This window comes from Phyllobates terribilis, unplaced genomic scaffold (assembly GCF_046119375.1).
Source record: "Phyllobates terribilis strain yellow unplaced genomic scaffold, ASM4611937v1 Scaffold_17__1_contigs__length_24005725, whole genome shotgun sequence".
Classification (NCBI taxonomy): domain Eukaryota; kingdom Metazoa; phylum Chordata; class Amphibia; order Anura; family Dendrobatidae; genus Phyllobates; species Phyllobates terribilis.
The window spans coordinates 16050720-16074588 of record NW_027362777.1 but is presented as its reverse complement, the minus strand read 5'-3'; the positions used below and the strand labels follow the sequence as shown (position 1 = coordinate 16074588).

General features: G+C 43.1%; 1 protein-coding gene across 1 annotated transcript in view; it reads left to right on the top strand.

The window, feature by feature from the left end:
* Positions 1–23648, top strand: part of LOC141176117 (uncharacterized) — a 34195-nt gene extending 10547 nt beyond the window's left edge. The window contains exons 2-13 of the mRNA XM_073660111.1: positions 3943–4093; positions 4223–4402; positions 4485–4608; positions 4692–4789; positions 10343–10433; positions 13862–14010; positions 14571–14654; positions 14783–14962; positions 15037–15160; positions 15244–15341; positions 15469–15559; positions 18481–23648. Coding sequence (XP_073516212.1) covers positions 3943–4093; positions 4223–4402; positions 4485–4608; positions 4692–4789; positions 10343–10433; positions 13862–14010; positions 14571–14654; positions 14783–14962; positions 15037–15160; positions 15244–15341; positions 15469–15559; positions 18481–19412 — 2302 coding nt within the window. The 3' untranslated portion in view covers positions 19413–23648. The remainder of the gene's footprint in view (positions 1–3942; positions 4094–4222; positions 4403–4484; positions 4609–4691; positions 4790–10342; positions 10434–13861; positions 14011–14570; positions 14655–14782; positions 14963–15036; positions 15161–15243; positions 15342–15468; positions 15560–18480) is intronic.
* The last annotated feature ends 221 nt before the right edge of the window (positions 23649–23869 follow it).

Sequence of the window (23869 nt, the reverse complement as noted above, 5' to 3'; positions counted from 1 at the left end):
TAGTGTAATGCACAGCCCATAGTCCACACATTTAGTATAATGGTCCACCCATAGTCATACATGTAGTATAATGCACAGCCCATAGTCATACATGTAGTATAATGCCCAGCCCACCGTCATACATGTAGTATAATGCACAGCCCACAGTCCATACATGTAGTATAATGCACTCCCCATAATCCTCCATACAGTATAATGCCCAGCCCACCGTCATCCATGTAGTATAATGCACAGCCCATAGTCGTACATGTAGTATAATGCACAGCCCACAGTCCATACATGTAGTATAATGCACAGCCCATAGTCATCCATGTAGTATAATGCCCAGCCCACCGTCATCCATGTAGTATAATGCCCAGCCCATAGTCATACATGTAGTATAATGCACAGCCCACAGTCATACATGTAGTATAATGCACAGCCCACAGTCATACATGTAGTATAATGCACAGCCCACAGTCATACATGTAGTATAATGCACTGCCCATAGTCATCCATGTAGTATATGCACAGCCCATAGTCCATACATGTAGTATAATGCACAGCCCATACATGTAGTGTAATGCACAGCCCATAGTCCACACATTTAGTATAATGGTCCACCCATAGTCATACATGTAGTATAATGCACAGCCCATAGTCATACATGTAGTATAATGCCCAGCCCACCGTCATCCATGTAGTATAATGCCCAGCCCATAGTCATACATGTAGTATAATGCACAGCCCACAGTCCATACATGTAGTATAATGCACTCCCCATAATCCTCCATACAGTATAATGCCCAGCCCACCGTCATCCATGTAGTATAATGCACAGCCCATAGTCATACATGTAGTATAATGCACAGCCCACAGTCCATACATGTAGTATAATGCACAGCCCACAGTCCATACATGTAGTATAATGCACAGCCCATAGTCCGTACATGTAGTATAATGCACAGCCCATAGTCATCCATGTAGTATAATGCCCAGCCCATAGTCATACATGTAGTATAATGCACAGCCCACAGTCCATACATGTAGTATAATGCACAGCCCATAGTCATCCATGTAGTATAATGCCCAGCCCACCGTCATCCATGTAGTATAATGCCCAGCCCATAGTCATACATGTAGTATAATGCACAGCCCACAGTCCATACATGTAGTATAATGCACAGCCCATAATCCACACATGTAGTATAATGCACAGCCCACAGTCCATACATGTAGTATAATGCACAGCCCATAGTCATCCATGTAGTATAATGCCCAGCCCATAGTCATACATGTAGTATAATGCACAGCCCACAGTCCATACATGTAGTATAATGCACAGCCCATAGTCATCCATGTAGTATAATGCCCAGCCCACCGTCATCCATGTAGTATAATGCCCAGCCCATAGTCATACATGTAGTATAATGCACAGCCCACAGTCCATACATGTAGTATAATGCACAGCCCATAATCCACACATGTAGTATAATGCACAGCCCATAATCCACACATGTAGTATAATGCACAGCCCATACTCATACATGTAGTATAATGTACAGCCCACAGTCATCCATGCAGTATAATGCACAGCCCACAGTCATCCATGTAGTATAATGCACAGCCCATAGTCATCCATGTAGTATAATGCACAGCCCATAGTCATCCATGTAGTATAATGCACAGCCCACAGTCATCCATGTAGTATAATGCACAGCCCATAATCCACACATGTAGTATAATGCACAGCCCACAGTCATACATGTAGTATAATGCACAGCCCATACTCATACATGTAGTATAATGTACAGCCCACAGTCATCCATGCAGTATAATGCACAGCTCATACTCTTACATGTAGTAGTATAATGCACAGTCCATACTCTTACATGTAGTAGTATGGCCAAGGGCACCGTGTACTCGCTGATTTAAAAAAACAATAACATTATATTCACCTTCTCTTCGCTCCCTCGCCGCGCGGTGTCTTTTTCTGGAGCTGCCGCTGACTTCAGCTGGAAGCGACAGGAGAGCATGATGTTACTTCCATGCACCCCTAATGACGTACATGCCGATGTCAGCTGCTGGCCTCTGATTGGTCGGCAGCGTGTATTGTGGCACTAAGCTGAATGTCAGTCCGAGAACACACATCCTGCTGAAGCAGGGGTTGGTGTTGGCTTGGCCCGGTCACAGGAGCGACTGCGGTCATTAATCCTCTCATAGTACCTCTATTTCCCCACACTGTATAATGTTCACAGTACCGCCATCTTCCCACATACAGTATAATGTTCCCACAGTCCCGCAATCTTCCCACATACAGTATAATGTCATAGTCCCGCCATCTTCCCACATACAATATAATATTCCCACATTACCACCATCCCCCTCACTTACAGTATAATGATCCCACAGTGCCGCCATCCCCAATTTTATTTTATGTTTTAACACTTGGTTTTCTTTTTTTGGTGTTTTTCATGTAATATATGGAAGCCTACATAAAAATGCTAAAAGAAACATAATATCCATGAAGAAAAAACACTGTACAAGGAGACATTAGCATCAAATAACTCCTGTCTTGGTGTTCTTACAAACAAGCTCTTATAAATGAGATGTAACGTGATAAAAGATTACAACCTGGGAAAGACGGGAAACATTCATACAGACAGTCGGTGATGATGTAGTTAGTGACGGACTCTGGCCAACTTTGTTTCTAGAGCCGTATTAGAAGATGAAGATGTCGTCCTCATCATGAAGTTGTTATTTCTCATGTCACGTGTAATGTATATGACGAGAATTAGCGTTATGGGAGATGAGTCTATCAGAAACGTATTCAGCTGCAGACTCCGAGGAAGAAACTGCTTGTTGTCTGTGGTCTAAAATATATAGCTTTTATTAGTACGTCAGGGACAAAAGCAGAATGTTGTAAAATAATAAAATTACCATTGCTGCTTGGGTTTCTGGGTGATTCTTACTGAAGCAGTGGCCAAATTAGCCAGTGATTGGAAGTACGGAGGAGATGTCTAAGGCTGTGTGCCCACGATGCGTTTTTTAAGCGTTTCCACCGCAGCAAAAACGCTTCAGAAACGCTTAAAAAATGCATGGTAGAAGGCCTGCCATGTTCCCCAATGATAATCCGCATGTGGTGTGCACATGCTGCGGAAATTTCCGCTACGGGTTATCATTGTGGAAAAAAATGCATTTTCACCGCCATTGACTAGCATTGGAACGCATGGATTACACATTACTACATCTGTAGATGCGTCTTCCATGCATTCTAATGTGCGGATGGTACCCAGGTGTGGAGGAGAGGAAACTCTCCTCCGGACCTGGGTACCATAGAACATGTAAAAAAAAGAATAAAATAAAAAATAAAGATTATACTTACCTTCTGGCGGCCCGCACTACGCTCGTCCTCCTTTGCCGGCATCTCGCGATGAACTGTAGGACCTGCGCTGACGTCATAGTCATGTGACAGCAGGTCCTTCAGTACAGTGCACCACCAGTTGCCTGCAGCCATGACGGAGCGAAGCAAGACTGCGGGGGCCATCGGAGTGTAAGTATATATTTATTTTTTTATTTTTTGACATTCTTTGGGGGTTACACTATATAAATCCATGTCTGTTGCATGGATTTATATAGTGTAACCAAGTTGTCAAGCACTTTCCAAGTGATGCTAAAATCGCTTGGAAAGCGGTTGTCAACCCTCATACGGAAATGCATGTGAAGAACGCTTCACATCCACATGTCTTTGGCAGGACATGCTCAGGAAAAAATCCTGAGCATTTCTGCATCGTGGGCACATAGCCTAAGTCAGCAATTCAACTTGTGTTCCAATCCATAAAAGACTAGAGAATACAACATCTACGCATTCTATCTCCTGATATATTTCCCTTATTGTCTCCAGTAATTGTATTAATACACAGAATTCTTTATGATGTTACATCGGCTCTTCTTCTCATTCAGGTCTCTACAATATCAGATCCTCTCAGTGAAGATCTTCTATATTAAGAGAATTTTTCTGAATCACCTATCAATGATGGATATGGACAGAGACAAGATGGCGGAGAGGATATTACACCTCACCCTTGAGATCCTCTTTCGGCTTACTGGAGAGGTGAGAGATTCTGATGACGTCACATTACATCATTCTTATCTATGGGAATAACAGATGGACAGAACTGGAGAGGTGAGGACTCTGGAAATGTCTGGAGTGAGATTTATTAATGTTTCTCTCCATAACTAGGGTTACACAGTAGTGAAGAAGACCTCTAGTGAGCGCTGTCAGGACCCTGTGTCTGAGAGAAGGGGAAGACCCCTGTGCCCAATTACTGGACCTCAGTCTCACCCCCTGATACAGGAGGACATCAATGACCAGAAGATCCTAGAACTCACCTTCAAGATGATTGAGCTGCTGATTGGAGAGGTGACACTATTTGGAATGCTGGGACATTATACTGTAATGCTATGAAGGGATCGGGGGATGACGATATCATTGTATGTGTCAGGTTCCTATAAGGTGTCAGGATGTGGCTGTCTATTTCTCCATGGAGGAGTGGGAGTATATAGAAGGACACAAAGATCTGTACAAGGACATCATGATGGAGATTCCCGAGCCCCTCACATCACCAGGTAATAGACAGGACTAAATACACACGGCCTATAAATATTTGTATGTAAAGAATGAATTCAGTCCCTGTATGTGTTTCCTCCAGATCTATCCAGTAAGAGGACAACACCAGAGAGATGTCCCCATCCTCTTCTTCCACAGGACTGTAAACAAGAAGATCCCAATGTTTCTCAGGATCATCAGGTAGATGGAGAGAAGGTGTCATGAGATATCCCCTATGATGTGTAGACGGCTGTGAAGGTCTTGTGTTCAGTCTTGTTTTATCCACCAGTATTATATGTCTTATACTGTAAAGGTTACACCAATTTAAGATACACTAGGTAACTGCTCTCCTCCAAATTAAAGATGTCTGAGTGCATGCAGAGAAGCTAATTAACCAAATCTGCTAATCTGGTTGAAAAACTTCACTCAGAAACTGAACCACGCCAAATGGCATACTTTATTACGTAGACATGGGGTTAAATAGCATTCTCCTTCTAGATGGGATTAGTAAAATTTATTGCTCTTTTCTGATAACTTGGCACGCTATAATTCGTTCATCTATGTATCTCTTGGTTTGATTAATGCCTTAGGAATTCCGATGGAGGGGGTGAGTTCGTCTCTCAGCGCCATCTTTGCCAACTCGACATGAATCTCTCTGTTATCAGCCATGCACATGCATACGTCATTCCCAGGAAATCATTTAGTTGTTCTTGTCTACAGATTAGAACAGAAGCTGTTAGTTATATATTCATTAACTATTAATATAATCCATGTGCATATACACATTTGCATACATACATACACATAGATTATTTCATCATCGCTATATTGATTCACACTGATTAGGTAATCTATTAAAAGAAACTAATTGATTTTCTATAATATATATATTTAACCTTGACAAGCCCCCCTAAAATCAATTATTTGCTTTTAATATCCATATGCTAAAAATCAGAGGGGGAGAAGAAATTGACCCTATGTTAAGGCTATTCTGGAACCCTACGATGTGACGGGCGGCCCGTCCCTTTTAGCCGGACCCACCGACGTTCCTAAATCTAACTCGTACGAAGACCTACAGGAAAGGGGTGGAGACCCTAAAAGATCTAGTGACTGTGTAATCGCGGGTCACCCCTAACACAGAAATATGGATATTAACTTTACAAACTCATTTACTTCCGGTATTCTCTCTGGTACAACACTTTTGTTCTAAGGGGAACTGTTTGTTCATAGATTTTGAGAGCCTTAGTAACTTTCCCTGTGGGGCCGGTATTGTCTGGGATATATGTACAACAATGGTCACCTATCATTTTGCATACCGCTCCTTTTTCTGCAATAACATATCCAGAGCTATTCTGTTTTGGAAGGCCATGGTAGATGTGGGTGCTAGTTGGTCAGCTATCCCTTATAAGGCATCTTTGGTGTAATTGACAAATCTTTGTTGGTTATAATATATGTAATGTATCCAATCTACGTTCTTGTTAATGGTTATTATGGGTATTATGGACTCAAATCCCACCTTCACTTGGTCTCAGGCCTTGAATTCGTCTGGCACCCCCCTAAGAACCCCGAGAACATCTATATATATATATATATATATATATATATATGTGGATCAAAACTGCCTTTGGGGTTAACTTATCTCTTGGCCCTGTATGTACCTGCAAACACAGCCTTTATTTCCTCTTTGGATTCCTGGGACTCAGATATAAGGTAAACAGACATTATTGCTTTAGTTATGGCACATTCCCCAGTCTATTTGCCCTCCAATCTAATCCTAATCTTCATGTCACCACATTCAAGGAAGTGTTGTACCAGAAAACTGGAATATCATTCTCTTTAGTAATAATTGTTTGGAATGCACGTGTTACCGTAACAAAGGCTTCCCCCCCAAGCTACTGTCATCAGACAAAGGAACATCAGGGTTGTGGGTCTGAGACCGCCTTCTTGCAATGGGATGTGTGGACCCATGATGTTTGGCCTTCGACCTTCACAGCCGTAGGGGATGTAAGTAGTGCTTGGTAGGGCCCTTCAAATCTGGCATCCAGTGTGCCTCGCACGTGATTCTTTATCCAGACAAAATCTCCAGGCTGGATACTGTGAGTACCTGATTCAAGATCTGAGTCTGGAATAGAAGAGTACACTGTAGCATGTGTTAGTTTTAACTCTTTAGCAAGTCTGACAACAAAATTCACAAGCTTATCATTCCCTGAACTAAGCTGCTGTGGGTAATATCGACCCATTCTAGGTGGCCCACCAAACAAGATCTCGTATGATGTGAGCCCTGTGGGTTGTCTCGGGGTATTTCGGACTGAGTATAGGGCAATAGGCAGCACCTCCGGCCATGGAAGTGAAAATTCTTTACTGGCTTTAAGAATTTTGTTTTGTTTTCCTTCTTCCGTTACCGCATTCTGCCAGTCCACGTAAGTCCTGTGTGTCAGATTCTCTTCCAGTCTTTGCTCCTCTTCATCTTCCAACCCCAAATTTCTCATTCCCGTTTCTTCCTCATCTCCTTGTTGTCTCTGACTTCTGGTGAGCACAAACACCTCCGTACCACCCGACACCTCTGCTTCCTCTGGAAATATTGGTTCCATAGCTGCTGCTTTTGCTGTAATGTCAGCCCTTGGCTTCCTCTGAATTCAGTTTCCCATGAGCCTTAATTTTGATCACAGCCACTTGCCTAGGTAACTTCAGAGCTTCTAGCAGACTTCTCACTGCCGCTGCATTCCGGATTGGAGCTCCACTGGCTGTCTTGTAGCCCCTCAGGGCCCATATCAGGCCAAAGTCATGGGCAATCCCGAATCCGTACCTCGAGTCCATGTAGATATTGACCACTCGACTCTCTGCGCACTTGCAGGCTTCGGTCAGAGCATACAGTTCGGCCTCTTGAATTGACATATAAGATGGCAGTGGTCCAGCAGAAATAACCGTTGGTGGGGACACCACCGCATATCCGGTATGGTACGTTCCATATTCATCTGCGTATCTGGACCCGTCAGTATACAGTATCAGATCCGCTTCAGGCAGTGGCTGCTCAGAGACAGTAGGTAGGTGAGAAGTTTCTGCCTTCATGACCTCAAGGCAATCATGGTCACTCGAATCAGGGTATTCATGGTCTTCTGAGGACCCCCCTAAGTCTTCAGGGCAGTCCCCCCTTGACAGAGGAAGCATGAGTGGAGGGGTTCAAGACAGTACATTGCCGAAGAGCTATATTTTCTGGTAAAAGGAGCTCACATTGGATTCTGACACGACGTTGCATAGATAGATGGTTGTGCTGGGTTTGTGCAAGGATAGCTTGCAAATCATGAGGGGCCAGTATAGTTGTAGGATGGCCAAGTACAACATCTGCTGTTCTGTGGAGGAGTTCTGTAGCTGTAGCTGTAGTAACTTTGCATTCGAAGGTGGCCAGAAATTGGAGCAAAGAATAGCTGAACCTGTGGCAAGTTTGGTCGTCTGGACAACAGAGTAGTAGATCATCGACATATTGTATCAATATGACTTCAGGGTTCTCACTCTTCCAGGGTTGGAGACAGGTAGTTTAGGCCAGTGTGAAGTGATGAGGAGAGTTCTGAGCTCCTTGAGGCATAACGGTCCAGGTGTACTGTACTCCTCTGTGCGTAAAATCAAAAAGATACCGACAGTCTGGATACAGAGGCACACTGAAGAAGGCGTTTGCCAAGTCGATTACTGTAAAATGCGTTGCCTCGGGGGGAATTTCACTGAGTAATATATGTGGATTTGGCACCACTGGGGTCTCCAGGATTGTAACTGCACTCACAGCTCTCAGATCTTGCACCATCCTGAATTTATCCGGTTCTCCTCTTGCAGTTTTTCTTCACTGGAAACAATGGAGTGTTAGCTGGAGAAACACAGGGAATTAATGCTCCTTTCTTATAGCAGGAGGTGGGCTTGTTTGTCTAGGAAATAGTTCATTCAGGTTATCTTGTGAGGTCATCTGGCGGCTGAGTGAGTCTGATCTAGCTGTGGCACTTTCCACAGCTCGGGTGAGAATTTGAGATTTATGATAGTAATTGCTGATTAGTCTTATCTCCTCTAACATAGTTAGGCTGTGTGCCCACGTAGCGTTTTTCAAGCAGCGGAAACGCTTGTAAAACGCTAGGTAATCCGCACCCCATGGTCCCCAAGGGGATTCCGCATGTTCTATGCTCATGCTGCGGATTTTTCCGCAGCGTTTATGCTGCGTACAAAAATCCGCAGCATGTCATTTAATTTTGCGGAAGTGCAGCGGAACTCCCGCCATTGACTTGCATTGAGACGCACAGAAACTGCGACTGTACATTTTTACAAGCGGCTTCTATGCGTCTCTATGTGCGGATGGTACCCAGTTCTGGAGGAGAGGAGACTCTCATCCAGACCTGGGTACCATTGTACCTGTAAAAAAAGAATAAAATAACAAATAAAGTTTATACTCACCTGTCCGGCGTCTTCTCTCTGAATGCCAGCAGCCCTGAAGGACCTTCGGTGACGTCACAGTCATGTGACTGCAGGCCCTTCACCGCTGTGTCTCGCGATATGCCGGCAGCCGGGAACCAGACAGGAACGAGCGCTGCAGCACACAGGGGCCTCGGGGGTGAGTATAGCTTTATTTGTTTTAATTTTTACGGTTCACACTGTATAAATCCATGCTGTTTGCATGGATTTATACAGTGTGACCTAGTTGTCAAGCACTTTCCAAGTGATGCTATCGCCTGGAAAGTGCTTGTCAATCTGCATGCGGAAACGCATGTGAACCCGCATGTATTCTGCAGGAAAAACGCATGCACAATCTGCATGCGTTTTTTTCTGCCAGGGAGATGCAGAAATGCTGCAGAAATTTTCTGCTTCATTTCTGCATCGTGGGCACATAGCCTTAATCTTCTATACTCCGGTATAGCTTGGACTATTGCTTGGGCACAGGCTTGCATAGGAAATCCATACATTCCATAACTTATTGCAGGAAGAGCAATAGAAGTAAGGTTCCTTGTTCCAACATAGTTCAGAATATTGTTGATTGTAGCTCTAAGTTGTGTCACACACTGATCATGATGATCTTCATCATACACATTCCGAGACACGGCACTATTTGTGAAGGTTACACCAATTTAAGATACACTAGGTAACTGCTCTCCTCCAAATTAAAGATGTCTGAGTGCATGCAGAGAAGCTAATTAACCAAATCTGCTTATCTGGTTGAAAAACTTCACTCAGAAACTGAACCACGCAAAATGGCATACTTTATTAGGTAGACATGGGGTTAAATAGCATTCTCCTTCTAGGTGGGATTAGTAAAAATTTATTGCTCTTTTCTGATAACTCGGCACGCTATAATTCGTTCATCTATGTATCTCTTGGTTTGAGTAACGCCTTAGGAATTCTGATGGAGGGAGTGAGTTCGCCTCTCAGCGCCATCTTTGCCAACTCGACATGAATCTTTCTGTTATCAGCCATTCCCATGCATACGCCATTCCCAGGAAATCATTTAGTTGTTCTTGTATACAGATTAGAACAGAAGCTGTTAATGAATATATAACTAACTATTAACATAATCCATGTGCATATACACATTTGCATACATACATACACATAGATTATTCCATCATCGGTATATTGATTCACACTGATTAGGTAATCTATTAAAATAAACTAATTGATTTTCTACAATCATAGTGTAATGAGAACGGTGGAGATATCAGGATTAGATCTGATCATAGATGGGACTTCTCCATCTGTCTGTGACTTTTACAGTATTTGTTTCAGGGTGAAGATCTGACCCATATTAATACTACAAAGACATATGTGAGGGGTGATGAGCGGTGTAAAGAGGAGATTCCTACATATGACTACCCAGGTGAGTAGTAGCCACTAAATGCAGAGAAGTCACAGATTCTTCTCTGTCACCAGCTGTGGCTGCTTTATCGGTTGTGTAGTCCGGCCGTATCACAATCGTGTGATCACCATTTTACCGCTAGATCACAACAATCTCCTCCATCCAAAACTGTTCACATTACTTTGTGTAATTGTAAATGACCTTTTCTATAGAACTTACAACCTGGAGGATCCACGTACCCCCTGGGATTAGGAGACGCTGACCGTTACCTGCCCAGATCTGTAAACTACAAAGCCAAATGACCGCGTACGTAGAATGTGCTGACAAGTGAGAAAATCACTTGAAGAAAAATATTATGATGGGTCTGTAAGAGAAAGCGGAGGGTAATGATGCTGTTGGCTTCCTAGATCCCTGATATCTTATTGGATGAATCTACCTTCTCTCCCTTCTGTGCTGCTGAATGTCCTCATATGGTCCCTACAAGACCAGGTCCAGTCTTTCTGGCCAAACTTCACTTTTACGATCAACAACATTAAATGTGCAGTGAGGGCCAAGTGTGAATTTCTGTACAATAACAACAGAGTTTCCCTTTATCCTGACTGTTCAATTTCTTTTCAAACCAACTAACTTCAAACAGGATTGTGATAAACTACACAAAAAACATTACACTGTGCCATGATATATCTCTAAGCTGTGCGTGGCTGATGGCTGTAATATACATTTATTCACGCCTGCAGGAGATGTGTTGGCTCGAGCCCTGGTTTCATGGATTCACTCCACGTCATAAATTCCATTATATTTTCAATCCTAAGGAATTCAGATTACTGCACAATGTTTCCTGAAATGGGGGCGCTAATACTTTCTCTACTCTTCTGGTCAGGACTCATAGTAGCTCCAATGGTCCACCATAAATGAGTGCGGCTCTGGTTTAGGTTTGAAGTTCTCTCCCCTGATACATACGTTGTTGTTTGGGATGTAACATATCTTTTATTCTGTATTTTTTTCCAGGTTCATTTTGTATGATACCTTTATTGTGGTAGTATCGGCCTGACTCACTTATGTGAGTCTGTAACTCCCTGGTAGTCTTTAAAAGTAGGTCTCCATTGCCTCTTCCCAATGCCCGAGGTCTAAATTTAAGACCCCTCATCTTTGCACTATTATAAAAAGTTCTCCTTCAATGTCTAATATTTCATCTTGAAAGTCATCTGACAGAAAATATTGGCCCTTATCATAGTTTAGATTACGAAGAACTACCGAGCCCCATACTCTAATTACCCCAGAGAGGTTTCACCACTAGTTACTAATTTTTTACTGATGAAGACTATTGAGATTGATCATTTCTGTAGATGTGTTATTGTCTATAGTCAGTTTTTGACTATAGTAGTTAGTTCTCAAAATACTCTAATTTAACCTCTTCCTGCAGCCAGTTTTTTGTTCCTAATTAGGCCCCATTTTTCAAATCTGACGTGTGTCACTTTATGTGGTAATAACTCTGGAATTCTTCACAAAGGATAATAGGAAACAAATGGACCTTACAAATTATTTTCCAACTTCTCTTGAATCTGACAATCCCCTATATACGGTTGTACATTACTGTCTGGGCACATGGGAGGTTAAGAAGGGGAGAAGCGACATTTAGCTATTTGAATGCAGATCTTGGTGGAATAGTTTGCAGACACAATGTATTGGGGAAATGTTCATGGTCACCTGGCAACTCAAAAGATGGCCACCACGAATAGGCTTGGCGCTATATACTCCAGATCCCAGGGACTGCCTTTCTCATCACCCTTTAACGTCAAGATGAATAGTAAGGTAACCGGGTCAGAACCAGGAGGGCAGAGGAAATACAAAATCAGAAGACACCAGTAGTCAGTAAACGGGCTGAGGTCACAACAGGACACATCCACAAGCCGGGAGCTGAGCACAGAGGACTGAACCAGAGGAGAACAAGGCTGGATCTGGCAGCTTCCGGCAATATGCTTCCAGCTTTAGTAGGGTGCGGTGCTTTCCAAATGGCTGAAGCAGGGAGCAGATTACTTCAGCTGGACAGCACACACACCCATACTGCCAGACTGGATAGTACTACTGGTCCCAGCAACCCTAATATTAGTGGCTGGACAGAACCTGCACCACCCAGAGCTTCTGATCCTGACGTCTCTTCCATCACTATCGCCGCCTGCAGGATGAATAAGGCGGCTCCTGGTGACAGAAGCAGACGTCCCAGGAGCAGATCCCAGAGGAGATGGGACCCACCATTTGCAGAAGCCCTATTATTACAAAATGGACGAAATCCCTATAAAGTGACTAAATTTTGGAAATTATAACCCTCAGTGAATTAATCTATAGGAGTAGTGACTATTTTGGCTCCACAGGCACTTTCCAGAAATTATCACGCAGTGGATGTTGGAGAGTGAATATTGCAAATATGCCATTTTATTGCCCAACACATAGTGCCCAGATTGTGCTCCAGGAGACACACACCGTAAATTAAGTGGGTTCTTCTCACTATAGTAATGTCAAATACATGGAGGCTAAATGTGGTTTGTGCACACTGCAAGGCTCAGAAGTGAGGGGGAGATCTGACTTTGGGAGTGCCGATATTGCTGGATTGGTTTATGGAAGTGACGCGCCCCCTGGGCCGTGGGGTACTAGGTAGCCGTCCTGGTCGATGCTGGGGGAGGTCACGGTGGTGGTGACCCAGTCCGTGACCCAGGGTGGTCAATTAAAGGGGAAAAGTAAAAGGGGAATAAAGTTTTTAGAGATAATGTTCATGACGCCACCTGTGGTATGCGGCTATATGGAACCGCCGCTGCGGTGCAGATCCTCTGGAGCTGATGGTGACGCAGCATAGTTGGTTCAGCTCTCCACAGGCAGAGCTTAGCTCCAGGGCAATAGATGGGGATTTTATGAGGTAGATGTTTGTTGGTGCTGTGTAGTGCAGGGCTGGTGCTGGCGCAGCAATTATTCAAGGACACAGTGGGGTGCAGTCTTCAGATTTTACTCACAGTTGTTAAGTTCCTCAGGTTGCACTTTCCGGATTATAACCGCCCACGTCGTCCTGTGTCCTCCGGGGTAGTGAGCCAGCAAACTCTCAGGTATTTCAGGAGCACTTGCACGGGACCCCGTTCTATGTACCTTTCCCGGTTGTCTCACTGCGCTGGCTCTCGCCCTCCTGTCCTGCGCCTGTCAATCAGTGTCCCAAGCCAGTAGCCTCGGGCCTTGTCGGGCGACGCGCAGTCCCCTGGACCTTATGCGGCCACCTTTTCGGCGATTTAATTGTGGTTGTTGGCTGCAGCACCTTGAAAATGCAGCATATATCTCTTCATTTCCCTGGATTAGCATGTAGCCCAGGGATGTGTTTGTTTAGATATTTTAAGTAGAAATGTTCAAAAATATAAATTTCAAGGATATTTTATTCAAAATTAATAATTGTTTTTTAATCTTGGCAGATGATTGTACCAGGAGATCAGAGGGACAGGAGATTTTTAAATCTGACGATCTTGAGATCCCACAGGATACAATTGAAGTGAATGCCATTACTCCAGATATACCATTATCCCTTCACAGCAAACATCAATCATCTGATCCTAAGAAACAGGTCCTGTCTTCTGATTCATTACCGACTGCTAAGGAAAATCAAAATAAAATAAGCATTAAAAAACGAACTGCTCCTAAAGCAAAGAAATCATTTTCACGTTCAGAAAATGGGAATAGTTTTACCCTCGAAAAGTCTATTCTTAAACATCAAAAAATACACACAGCGGACAATAGATTTTTTTGTTCCAAATGTGGAAAATGTTTTAACCAGAAATCAGTTTTTGTTGATCACCAGAGAACTCACACAGGGGAGAAGCCTTTTTCATGTTCAGAATGTGGGAAATGTTTTAACCATAATTCAGCTTTGGTTAAGCACCCGAGAACTCACACAGGGGAGAAGCCTTTTTGCTATTCTTTTTTTTTTTTTAATCCAATATATTTTTATTGAGATTTTTTCATTAGGTTTTTTTTTTTTACAAAACAAGAAACCAGTACATACAATAATAAAATAACATACCATAGGATGACATACATGCATCTCTCCTATATATCCTTTCAGCTTCCCCATTACCGTCTGATACAATATTAGATACTAATAATTTATCTATATAATTTTCCTAGAGAAGAATGGCTAGAGACAGAAAGAAGATGGTGGAGAGGATATTACACCTCACCCTAGAGATCCTCTTCCGGCTTACTGGAGAGGTGAGAGATTCTGATGACGTCACATTACATCATTCTTATCTATGGAAATAACAGATGGACAGATCTGGGGGGTGAGGACTCTGGAAATGTCTATAGTGAGATTTATTAATGTGTCTCTCCATAACCAGGATTACATAGTAGTGAAGAAGACCTCTAGTGAGTGCTGTCAGGACCCTGTGTCTGAGGGATGGGTGACACCCCTGAGACCAATCACAGGACCTCCACCTCACCCCCTGATACATGAGGACATCAATGACCAGAAGATCCTAGAACTCCCCTACAAGATGATTGAGCTGCTGACTGGAGAGGTGGGAATGCTGGGACATTATACAGTAACGCTATGGAGGGATCGAGGGGATGACGGTATCATTGTATGTGTCAGGTTCCTATAAGGTGTCAGGATGTCGCAGTCTATTTTTCCATGGAGGAGTGGGAGTATTTAGAAGGACTCAAAGATCTGTACAAGGACGTCATGATGGAGGTTCCCCAGCCCCTCACATCACCAGGTAATAGACAGGACTAAATACACACAGCCTATAATTATCTGTATGTAAAGAATGAATTCAGTCCCTGTATGTGTTTCCTCCAGATCTATTCAGTAAGAGGACAACTCCAGAGAGATGTCCCCGTCCTCTTCTTCCACAGGACTGTAAACAAGAAGATCCCAATGTTCCTCAGGATCATCAGGTAGATGGAGAGAAGGTGTCATGAGATCTCCCCTATGATGTGTAGATGTTTGTGAAGGTCTTGTGCTCAGTCTTGTTTTATCCACCAGTATTATATCTGTCTGTGACTTTTACAATATTTGTTTCAGGGTGAAGATCTGACCCATATTGATACTACAGAGACATATGTGAGGGGTGATGAGCGGTGTAAAGAGGAGATTCCTACATATGACCGCCCAGGTGAGTAGTAACCACTAAATGCAGAGAAGTCACAGATTCTTCTCAGTCACCGGCTGTGGCTGCTTTATCGGTGGTGTAGTCCGGCCGTATCACAATCATGTAATCACTATTTTACCGCTAGACCACAACATTTTCCTCCATCCAAAAATGTTCACAATACTTTTTGTAATTGTGAAAGACCTTTTCTGTAGGACTTACAATCTGGAGGATCCACCTACCCCTTGGGATTAGGAGACGCTGACCGTTACCGGCCCAGATCTGTAAACTACAAAGCCAAATGACAGCGTATGTAGAATGTGCTGACAAGTGAGAAAATCACTTGAAGAGAAAGCGGAGGGTAATGATGCTGTTGGCTTCCTAGAATCCTGATATCTTATAGGATGAATCTACCTTCTCTCCCTTCTGTGCTGCTGAATGTCCTCATATGGTCCCTACAAGACCAGGTCCAGTCTTTCTGGCCAAACTTCACTTTTATTTTAGACAACATTAAATGTGCAGTGAGGGCCAATTGTGACTTTCTGTCCAATAACAACAGAGTTTCCCTTTATCCTGACTTTTCAATTTCTTTTCAAACCAACTAACTTCAAACAGGATTGTGATAAACTACACAGAAAACATTACACCTGTGCCATGATATATCTCTAAGCTGTGCATGGCTGATGGCTGTAATATACAATTATTCACGCCTGCAGGAGATGTGTTGGCTCCAGCCCTGGTTTCATGGATTCACTCCACGTCATTCCATTTTGTTTTCGATCCTAAGGAATTCAGATTACTGCACAATCTCTCCTGAAATGGGGGCGCTAATACTTTCTCTACTCTTCTGCTCAGGAGTCGTAGTAGCTCCAATGGTCCACCATGAATGAGTGCAACTCCGGTTTAGTGTTGGAGTTCTCCCTTCATACATACGTTGTTGTTGGAGATGTTACATGTTTTTATATTGTTTCTTTTTTTACAGCTCCATTCTGTATGATAGTTTGATTGTGGTGGGATCGGCCGGCCTCACTTATGTGAGTCTGTAAGTCTTAAAAGAAAAGGTCTTCCTTGCCACTGCCAAATGCCCAAGATGTAAATTTAATCTAAGCTCTGCACTATTATAATAAGTTATTTTTGAACGTCTAATATTTCTTCTTGAAACTCATCTGATAGAAAATATTGTCCCTTATGATAGTTTAGATTGCCAAGAGCCACCGAGCCCCATACTCTAATTACCCCAGAGAGGTTTCACCACTAGTTACTTATTTTTTACTGAAGAAGACTGTTAAGTTTGATCATTTCAGGAGATGTTATTGTCTATAGTCACAGTTTTGCCCATCACCCTTTAACCCCTCTACATAAATCTGGACTTCTACAAAATCAGAAGACACAAGAGTAGTCAGTAAACGGGCCGGGATCACAACAGGACACAAATACACAAGCCGGGAGCTGAGCACAGAGGACTGAACCAGAGGAGAACAAGGCTGTATCTGGCAGCTTCCGGCAATATGCTTCCAGCTTTAGTAGGGTGCGGTGCTTTCTAATTGGCTGAAGCAGGAAGCAGATTACTCCAGCTGGACAGCACACACACCCATACTGCCAGACTGGATGGTACTACTGGTCCCAGGCACCCTAATCTTAGTGGCTGGACAAAGCCTGCGCCGCCCAGAGCTTCTAATTCTGATGTATCCTCCATCACCAGCGCCGCCTGCAGATTGGATGAGGCGGCACTTAGGGACAGAAGCATAAGAGAAACCTCGGCACTCAGATAATGGATTTTAGCAAAAATAACGTTTTGGGCTATTCGACCTTCATTAGTGCACGCCAGACACCAGCAGTGGATACCGCGGTCTTGTCTGTCATTTCTCCTTATCTTCTGGTCCCAAGGAATCACGTGCCTGAGACACTGCGTCCTCACCCTCCTTCTCTATTTCATTCCCAGCAAGTGGTACACTGATGAAGGTCGTATAGACCGAAACGTTATTTTTGCTGTGGACTGCAATTAAAATTTAATTTGCTAAAATCCATTACCTGAGTACCGAGGTTTCTTTTATACTATATACGGTTTTGGACCCTACTCGTGCACCCTGGTCCAGTTGTGCTGCGTTTTCTACCACTATTGGTGACAGAAGCAGACGTCACAGGAGCCGATCCCAGAAAACAATCGGACACAACTTTGTCAGAAGCCTTAATATGACAAAATAACAGAAAACCAGAGCAGTAGAAATCCCCGTAAAGTGACTCCATTTTGGAGATTATAACCCGTCAGTGAATTTAATCTATAGGAGTAGGGACTATTTTGACTCCACAGGCGCTTTCCGGAAATTAGCACGCAGTGGATGTTGGAGAATGAATCTTGTACATTTGCCATTTTATTACCCAACACATAGTGCCCAGATTGTGCTCCAGGAGACACACACCGTAAATTAAGTGAGTTCTTCTCACTATAGTAATGCCAAATACATGGATGCTAAATGTGGTTTGTGCACACTGCAAGGCTCAGAAGCGAGGGGGAGATCTGACTTTGGGAGAGTGGATATTGCTGGATTGGTTTATGGAAGCCATGTTGCATTTCTAGAGTCTTTGAGCCACTAATAATGTGGAATCCTCTGTTTTTCCACTGACAGATGATGGACCTGAGTGGGGACTTGTTTTTTTGTGAGATGAGTAGAAGTTTTTATTGGTATTATTTTTGCCTACATATCATTGTTTGGTGGCTTTTTATTCCATATTTTTGGGGGAATAATGAACAAACAGTTGGACACCACGCTCTACTGAATCATCCAATGAGGTTTTTTATTAGAGTGTGAACTGTCATTGTCTTGGTGAATAATTCAATTTTTTTTACATAACTTCTTATTTTTACAGTTTAAGTAGAAATGCTCAAAAATATAAAACTCAAGGATATTTTATTCAAAAATAATAATTGGCTTTATTCTTAACAGGTGACTGTACCAGGAGATCAGAGGGACAGCTGACATCTTCAATTTTTAAATCAGATGATCTTGAGATCCCACAGGATGCAATTGAAGTGAATGACATTACTCCAAATATACCATCATCCCTTCACAGGAAAGATCTGTCATCTGATCCTATGAAACAGGTCCTATCTTCTGATTCATTACCAACTACTAAGGAAAATCAAAGTCACAAAATAAGCATTAAAAAAAAAATTGTTCCAACGAAGCCATTTTCACTTTCAGAATATGGAAATAGCTTTTCCCGCGAAAAGTCTACTCTTAAACATCAAAAAATACACATAGCAGAGAATAGATTTTCTTGTTTCATGTGTGAGAAAAGTTTTAACACGAAATCATCTCTTGTTAGACACCAGAGAACTCACACAGGGGAGAAACCTTTTTCCTGTTCAGAATGTGGGAAATGTTTTAACCATAAACTAAATCTTATTATGCACCAAAGAACTCACACAGGGGAGAAGCCTTTTTCATGTTCAGAATGTGTGAAATGTTTTAACAATAAATCAGATTTTGTTAAGCACCAGAGAACCCACACAGGGGAGAAACCTTTTTCATGTTCAGAATGTGGGAAATGTTTTAACCAGAAATCTAATCTTGTTACACACCAGAAAATTCACACAGGGGAGAAGCCTTTTTCCTGTTCAGAGTGTGGGAAATGTTTTAACTATAAACTGAATCTTATTATACACCAAAGAACTCACACAGGGGAAAAGCCTTTTTCCTGTTCAGAATGTGGAAAATGTTTTAACCAGCAATCATCTCTTGTTAGACACCAGAGAACTCACACAGGGGAGAAGCCTTTTTCCTGTTCAGAATGTGGAAAATGCTTTGTGAAGAAATCATCTCTTCTTAGTCACCAGAGTAATCACACAGAGGAGAAGCCTTTTTCATGTTCTTAATGTGGGAAATGTTTTACATGGAAATGAACTCTTAATAAACTTCTGCTTAATAAACATCAGAGTGTCAAAATTCCTACGCTCAGTGTGTCTTGAACGCTGTGATTGACAGCTCAGTTGTTCAATCTGGTGCAGTTGTAAGCTGAGCTGTCGGTGCCGAGTAGTGTTGAGCGAATTTGTTTGGCATTTCAAATTCGGGTTTGTGTTCAGGGTTCTGGCTGGATTGCACCCAAAAAAATCGGCTCCACCCACGAACATCCCTGAATTGCCACGCTGATGTTATCTGTGTGACAGTGTGGTAAATCAGGGATGCCGATTTTTTTGGCGCGAACGAGCCGAAACCACGAACACGAATTTGAAATGCTCAACAAATTCGCTCAACACTAGTGCTGAGCTTCTTTCAGGTGTTTCCTATTCTAGGTGATTACCCAGTTACTTAGCTGAGCTGTCAGTCTCAAACTTCTTCCAGATGTAGCATCTGCTCAGTAGTGTGCTTTGTATTTTTGTGCTCTGTTAATCCTTTGCTGTCTGACTTTGGACCTTGTCCTGACCATCCATTTGTCTAGCCCCTTTGCCCTGATCAGCTATCTTCCTGGTATTCTGACCTCAGATCATGACTTGACTTCGGCTTTGTCTTTTAACTTTAGTTTTCTATGTGTTCTCTTGCTATCTGACCCCAGAACTTTTGACTACCCTGCTTCACAGCCTGTCCATGAGTTGTGACTAGCGCCACATTACGCATGACCTATACTTTTTTCCCGCACCAATGGATCCAGTTGGTGCACTCTGTGATCAGGTGTAAAATATGACACAGATGGTTCAGGAACTGGCCAGGAAATACCAGAAGCTAGGATCTTCACAGTCCCAGCTGCAGGGTCAGTTTTCTAGTACTATGAGTGCTTCCCAAAGCTCTACAATACCGACTGTTGTTATGACTTCGGTACTTGCTGACGTGCATTTGGTCTCCCAAACCAGTAGTATGTGGAAAGTAAAGAAAAGTGGAAAATCTGCACTGCTGGTAGATAAAAGTAAATCCAGGTCCACACTAGAATATTATGCGTTTTTTTACTGTCTATGCATTACGAAGTACCATACTTCGTCCTCAGGACAAAAAAACATATGACAAGTGACAGAATTCAGCCATAGAGTGGGGTAAAAAGTGTTTGCCCCTTCATGATTTCTAATTCTTTTGCATGTTTGTCACACTTAAGTGTTTCAGATCACAAAGCAAATGTAAATTTACTGTAAGTAAAAAATAAGTAAATACAAAATGCAGTTTTTAAATGAATATCTTTATTATTGATTGTCCCCTAAACACAATAACTGGTTGGTCCACCCTTAGCAGTAACAACTGCAATCAAGTGTTTGCGATAACGGGCAATGAGTCTTTTACAACTATCTGGAGGAATTTGGCCCACTTATATTTGCAAAATTGTTGTAATTCAGCCACTGTTATGCGCATGCCCGGACTGGCTGGCGTGTGCGTGATTAGTGATCCCACTGTACCATGAACCGGGGAGTGCTTGAAGGGGCATAACTAAGTATCAACCCGATCCGACCAAGGTCGCACGGCGGCTCAGTCGACTTTGTGCACCAAGGAGGAACCGTGCAGAGGGACCAGGTGCTACTCCTAGGTCAGACCCCGGACACGGCTGTTGATCCAGACCAGGGAATGCAGGAACAGGCAGGTTAGGCTGGCTCAGGTGGGTATTGGCAGGCACGACTGGTATTCAGACAGGTGGGTACTGGTAAGCACGACTGGTATGCAGACAGGGGGGTACTGGCAAGCACGGCTGGAGTGCAGACAGGGAGGCACTAGCAGGTTGGAGCGCAGGCTGGATAGGGTCCAGTACAGACTGGGATTCAGGAACAGAACCGCAGATGCGGTAGACAAGCAGAGCAGAGAGTAACCACTGGAGCGGTGGGCAAGGCTGAGCGGAGAGGTACTGCCGGAGCGGTGAGCAAGGCAGAACCGAGAGGTACCGCCGGAGGGTTGAGCAAGCAGAGCAGGGCGAAACCGCAGGTGTGGTGGACAAGGCTGAGCAGGGCGAAACTGCCGGAGTGGTGGGCAAGGCAGAGCAGAGAGGAACCGCCGGAGCGGTGAGCAAGGCAGAGCAGAGAGGAACCGCCGGAGCGGTGAGCAAGGCAGAGCAGGGCGAAGCCGCCGGAGCGGTGAGCAAGGCAGGGCAGAGAGAAACCGCCGGAGCGGTGAGCAAGGCAGGGCAGAGAGAAACCACCGGAGCGGTGAGCAAGTCAGAGCAGAGAGGAAAGAGCTCTGTTCACATGGAACAGAATGGAAGGGACAAGCAGAACCAGAAACACACAAGGTACTTGCAATGAAGTAGCGAGTGGACTCTAAACTCACAAACAGAAGTACAGAGACAATGAGTTGGAGTTAGGTGCAGGTTCAGACACTGCAGGAAAAGGGAAGATATGGACATAGAGACAAACAGGCTAGGAGAGTGTTCAGACAGGAACTGACACTGCAACAAGATACAGGAGTGAGTCTGGGTATACGGTCCCCAGAATGGCAGACAAACAGGCTAGGAGAGTGTTCAGACAGGAACTGACACTGCAACGAGATACAGGAGCGAGTCTGAGTATCCGGCCCCCAGAAAGGCGGAAACAGGTTAGAAGACACAGATAACAGGTCTGAGAATACAGCCCCCAGAATGGCGGGACAGGCAAGAAACAGAACAGGACCTGGCGACTTCAGAGTAGGAGCACACTGAAATTAGTGTTGCTCAGGCCTCTCCTACAGGGTGGAGTGGGTTTAAATATCCAGTGACTCACAGCAATAGGCTGGGGACGCATTAGGAGTATGCCCACAGCAGCTATAAGAAACAGGAAGTAACCGGGCCGCTGCCCTAAGCAGTCAGACCAGAGGCAAGCACACAGTATGAACAGGAGCAAGACTAGCAGACTGGACTGAAGGTTAAGATTGCGATCTTGCATAGTGAGAGATGGTGCACTATGCAAGCACGCTGCCAGGTATGTTACAGCCACATTGGAGGGTTTCCGAGCATGAATCGCCTTTTTAAGGTCATGCCACTGCACTCAATGTGATTGAGGTCAGTAATTTGACTAGGCCACTCCAAAGTCTTAATTTTGTTTTTCTTAAACCATTCAGAGGTAGACTTGCTTGTGTGTTTTTGGATCATTGCCCTGCTGTGTAATCAAAGCGCGCTTCAGCTTGAGGTCACTAAGAGATGGCCGGACATTCTCCTTTAGGATTTTTTAGTAAACAGCAGAATTCATGGTTCCATTTACCGCAGCAAGTCCTTAACTGAGGCAAGTGGGGCCTGCAGATCTTTAGATGTTGTTGTGGGGTCTTTTGTGACCTCTTGGATGAGTCGTCGCTGTGCTCTTGGGGTAATTTTGGTCGGCCAACCACTCTTGGGAAGGTTCATACTGTTCCATGTTTTTGCCATTTGTGGATAATGGCTCTCACTGTGGCTCGCTAGAATCCCAAAGCTTTAGAAATGGCTTTATAACCTTTTCCAGACTGATAGATCTCATTTACTTTGTTTCTCATTTGTTCTTGAATTTCTTTAGGTTGCAGCATGATGTATAGCTTTTGAGGATCTTTTAGTCCACTTCACATTGTCAGGCTGGTCCTATTTAAGCGATTTCTTGATTTAGAACAGTTGTGGCAGTAATCAGGCCTGTGTGTGTCTAGGGAATTTAACTCATTTCAACTCAGTCATTTTATAGCTAACAAAAGAGGACACTATGTAATAGAGAGGGCGCTGTGAATAACAAAAATAATGAGAATATTCAATGTAAGGGATGGTGAGATAGATGATATGTAATAATTGTCAGCGCCCCAAATAACAGAGGACGCTACATAATAAAGGACGGCACCATACATAAATAGAGAGGATTTTATGTAGTAAGGGACGGCATTATACATAATAAAAGAGGAAACTGTAATTAATGTGTTTTCATTGGCTGTAAGCCATAATCATCAACCTTAACAGAAATAAACACTTGATACAGATCACTCTGTAATGATTCTATATAATGAGTTTCACTTTTTGTATTGAAGAACTGAAATAAATTAACTTTTTGATGATATTCTAATTTTGTGAGAAGCACCTGTATGTATATGTGAAATGCATGGATCTAAATTATTTGGCACAGCACTGTATCCATAGTTTAATGATATATGATAAATTTATGATTATCTATATGTATAAAAACCTGGCATCTACACTTTGTCACTGCTTGAGAAAGGCTCACATTTGGAGCCGAAACGTTGCATCAGCCCTTATAGGCTAATAAATCGATTTTTTCAAAGAGGACTGTCTTCATTTTTTTGCATATATTATATATATATATATATATATATATATATATATATATAATATAATATAATATATGTATATATGTATGTCATATGGTGTTACACACACGCCGCTAGGTTCAGATAGGGCAAGACAGGTTTGATGAATTCTTTG